Source organism: Sphaeroforma arctica (genome assembly GCF_001186125.1).
Source record: "Sphaeroforma arctica JP610 unplaced genomic scaffold supercont1.1308, whole genome shotgun sequence".
Classification (NCBI taxonomy): Eukaryota; class Ichthyosporea; order Ichthyophonida; genus Sphaeroforma; species Sphaeroforma arctica.
This window is the reverse complement of record NW_014039250.1, coordinates 11,933-14,287: the sequence shown is the minus strand read 5'-3', so window position 1 is coordinate 14,287 and position 2,355 is coordinate 11,933. Positions and strand designations below refer to the sequence as shown.

At 47.3% G+C, this 2,355-nt stretch overlaps 1 protein-coding gene across 1 annotated transcript in view; it reads right to left on the bottom strand.

Moving 5' to 3' along the window:
- Window positions 1-316: 316 nt before the first annotated feature.
- The window catches only part of SARC_10579 (hypothetical protein), a 3,751-nt gene continuing 1,712 nt past the window's right edge, over window positions 317-2,355 (bottom strand). The window contains exon 2 of the mRNA XM_014295372.1: window positions 317-2,193. Coding sequence (XP_014150847.1) covers window positions 773-2,193 — 1,421 coding nt within the window. The 3' untranslated portion in view covers window positions 317-772. The remainder of the gene's footprint in view (window positions 2,194-2,355) is intronic.

Here is a 2,355-nt window from a genome sequence, read left to right as displayed (position 1 = left end):
ATATACAATAATATATATAATATATATGTGTGTATATATATATATGTAGTATATATATATATATATATATATAGGTGGGTGTGTGTGTGTGTTTTTGTGTGTGGTGTGTGTGTATGTGTGTGTGTGTATGAATGTTGGTGAGTTTGCATTCATGTACATTCTTACATTTCGTGCATATGAGTTATCACGATTCTTGTATATAAGTGCTGTCATCGACTCCAGTCGAACTTGACAATCGTCATACATCCTTATGAACACGAGTTTGCGAGCAACTCATATTCAAAAATAGATCGGTAATGTAGACATTCCAAAATGACGGTGTGCTATAATTATCTATATTTACTGCGTTGCTTACCAATATCGTTTGGCTTCGAAACTGGCTTGCACTAATCAAGCTTAATTATAAACTCATCTGAGTGAGGAGATGAATTTCTAGGCAAGTCATTGATCCCTGTAGTTTCAGCAGTGACCAACTGCAACTCGATCGATCGATGAGTATTAGTGTTATGTGAGATAACTTTGCCATCCGTCAGTACGTAGTGGGTCAGTTCGCTATCGGATTACCTAACGCATGGATCAGCCACACGTGCGCAACTCCCTGGAACGCTAAACACACGGCCAGACACACTTCGCATCCTATCTTATGATGCATCCCCGATCGGTTTGGGCATATGTATACACCCCGTATGCTGGTATTGGGCATACTAATCAACAGGACAACTTATCATACGTTATTCTACTACTATACGCTACCCGGCACTAAGCCGATATACTACTTATTCAGCAGCGCAAACCACTTCTCAAAACTCGCCATGTACAGACCAACCGTTCGCTCGACCGCCTGTTTAGTCAACTGCACGTCCTTCGTCATGGCGCTCAAAGCCACATCCGGACTCACCCATCCCTGGCATTTCAAGGCGTCAGCCGCTTCGAACAAGTCCACAAAGGCGGCGAATTTGCCGGTGGCACCACACAGCGTGAAACGAGGTACATAGTGTACATACGCCATGATACGCACGTGCAAGCTCGACGACAGCACGAGCGTAGCACGTGATATCAGCGCAATGGCACTCCACACATTCTCCTCACGGAAGACGATGGGGTTGGTAGACATGAGCATGGCTATGGAGTCGTAGTACGCCATGGAGTCATGGTTGGGGGCTGTCCCCGCACAGAACATGACCACCGGCATCTTGGCCTTCTTGGAGACCTTATCCAGCCATGCGGCAAAATACTCGGCTGGCGACTGCTTGTTCCTCATTTGGAATGCGATGTACTTGCCCTTTGTCGTCGCTAGGACTTCCGCCACTTGGCCGGTGGTGGTGTATGCAGTCACTTCGTCCGCAAGCAACGCATTGACCATCACCGCCGAATCCGGCACATTCACAATCCCGGTTATACCTGACCTGCCGCCTATGAGAGCCGCGTCTCTGGTGGCTTTGTAATCTGCGGACGCTACGGCCTTGCGACAGTAAGGGCCTATTTGCCCTGCCGCAGCCCCCACTGAGTTCATGATAGACACTGGGTGTACATTTGGATCGGCCCACCCCGGTGGCAGCAAGTGCGATTTCTCAAACAAGTACGCGCACTTACCTAGCTGATCATTGAGCAACTGCTGTCGACTAGACGCTGGAAACCCTAACATGGACACACCACACGAAGCATCGCAGTTCAGTGATTCACCGCCTAAGTATATCAGGTCAAACGGCCCCTGTTTGGTCTGCGTCTGATTGCGAGAGAGTGCCACCACGTGTCTTGTAGAGAGTATACTGGGCTCTCCCCCGTAGGCAGTCATATCCTTGTCTATCATCCCCGTCATCACTAGTTCGTCAGCCAGATAACCCTTATCCATCAATAGGCGCTTAACCACCTTGGTGAAGATCAAATCTCCGAAATTGAAACGATCATGAGGTCCAAACATGGCCACCCTCCGTCTCCCCTGATACTCGGATAAATAGTTCGGTACTCTGGAATCGAGATCCCTAAGATCCGTATTACCCAACTTATTAAGGGGTATCCCTCCAACTACAAAGAGCGTCGCAAGTATCACGATGGCAACAGTTATTATTGTCTTCGCGTTCCCAATTTTGGTTAAAACCAAAGACACCGATTTCTGCGACTCGGCTGCGGCAAGTTTGCTGAGGTTTTTGTCCAAAGCATACTGTGTGGCTCCCACAAGGGCAATCATCACCCCTGCAAACAGATACGAAACGATTAACTTTTTCTACTCGACACAGCGAAGTGAACTCTTTTCATACACAGCGTTATACTAAGTCTGGTTCGTGTAGTATTCAAAGACTGCCTTGTTAGCACGAACAGCTGCTCAGTTATAACCAGATACAAGGTCATAAATTA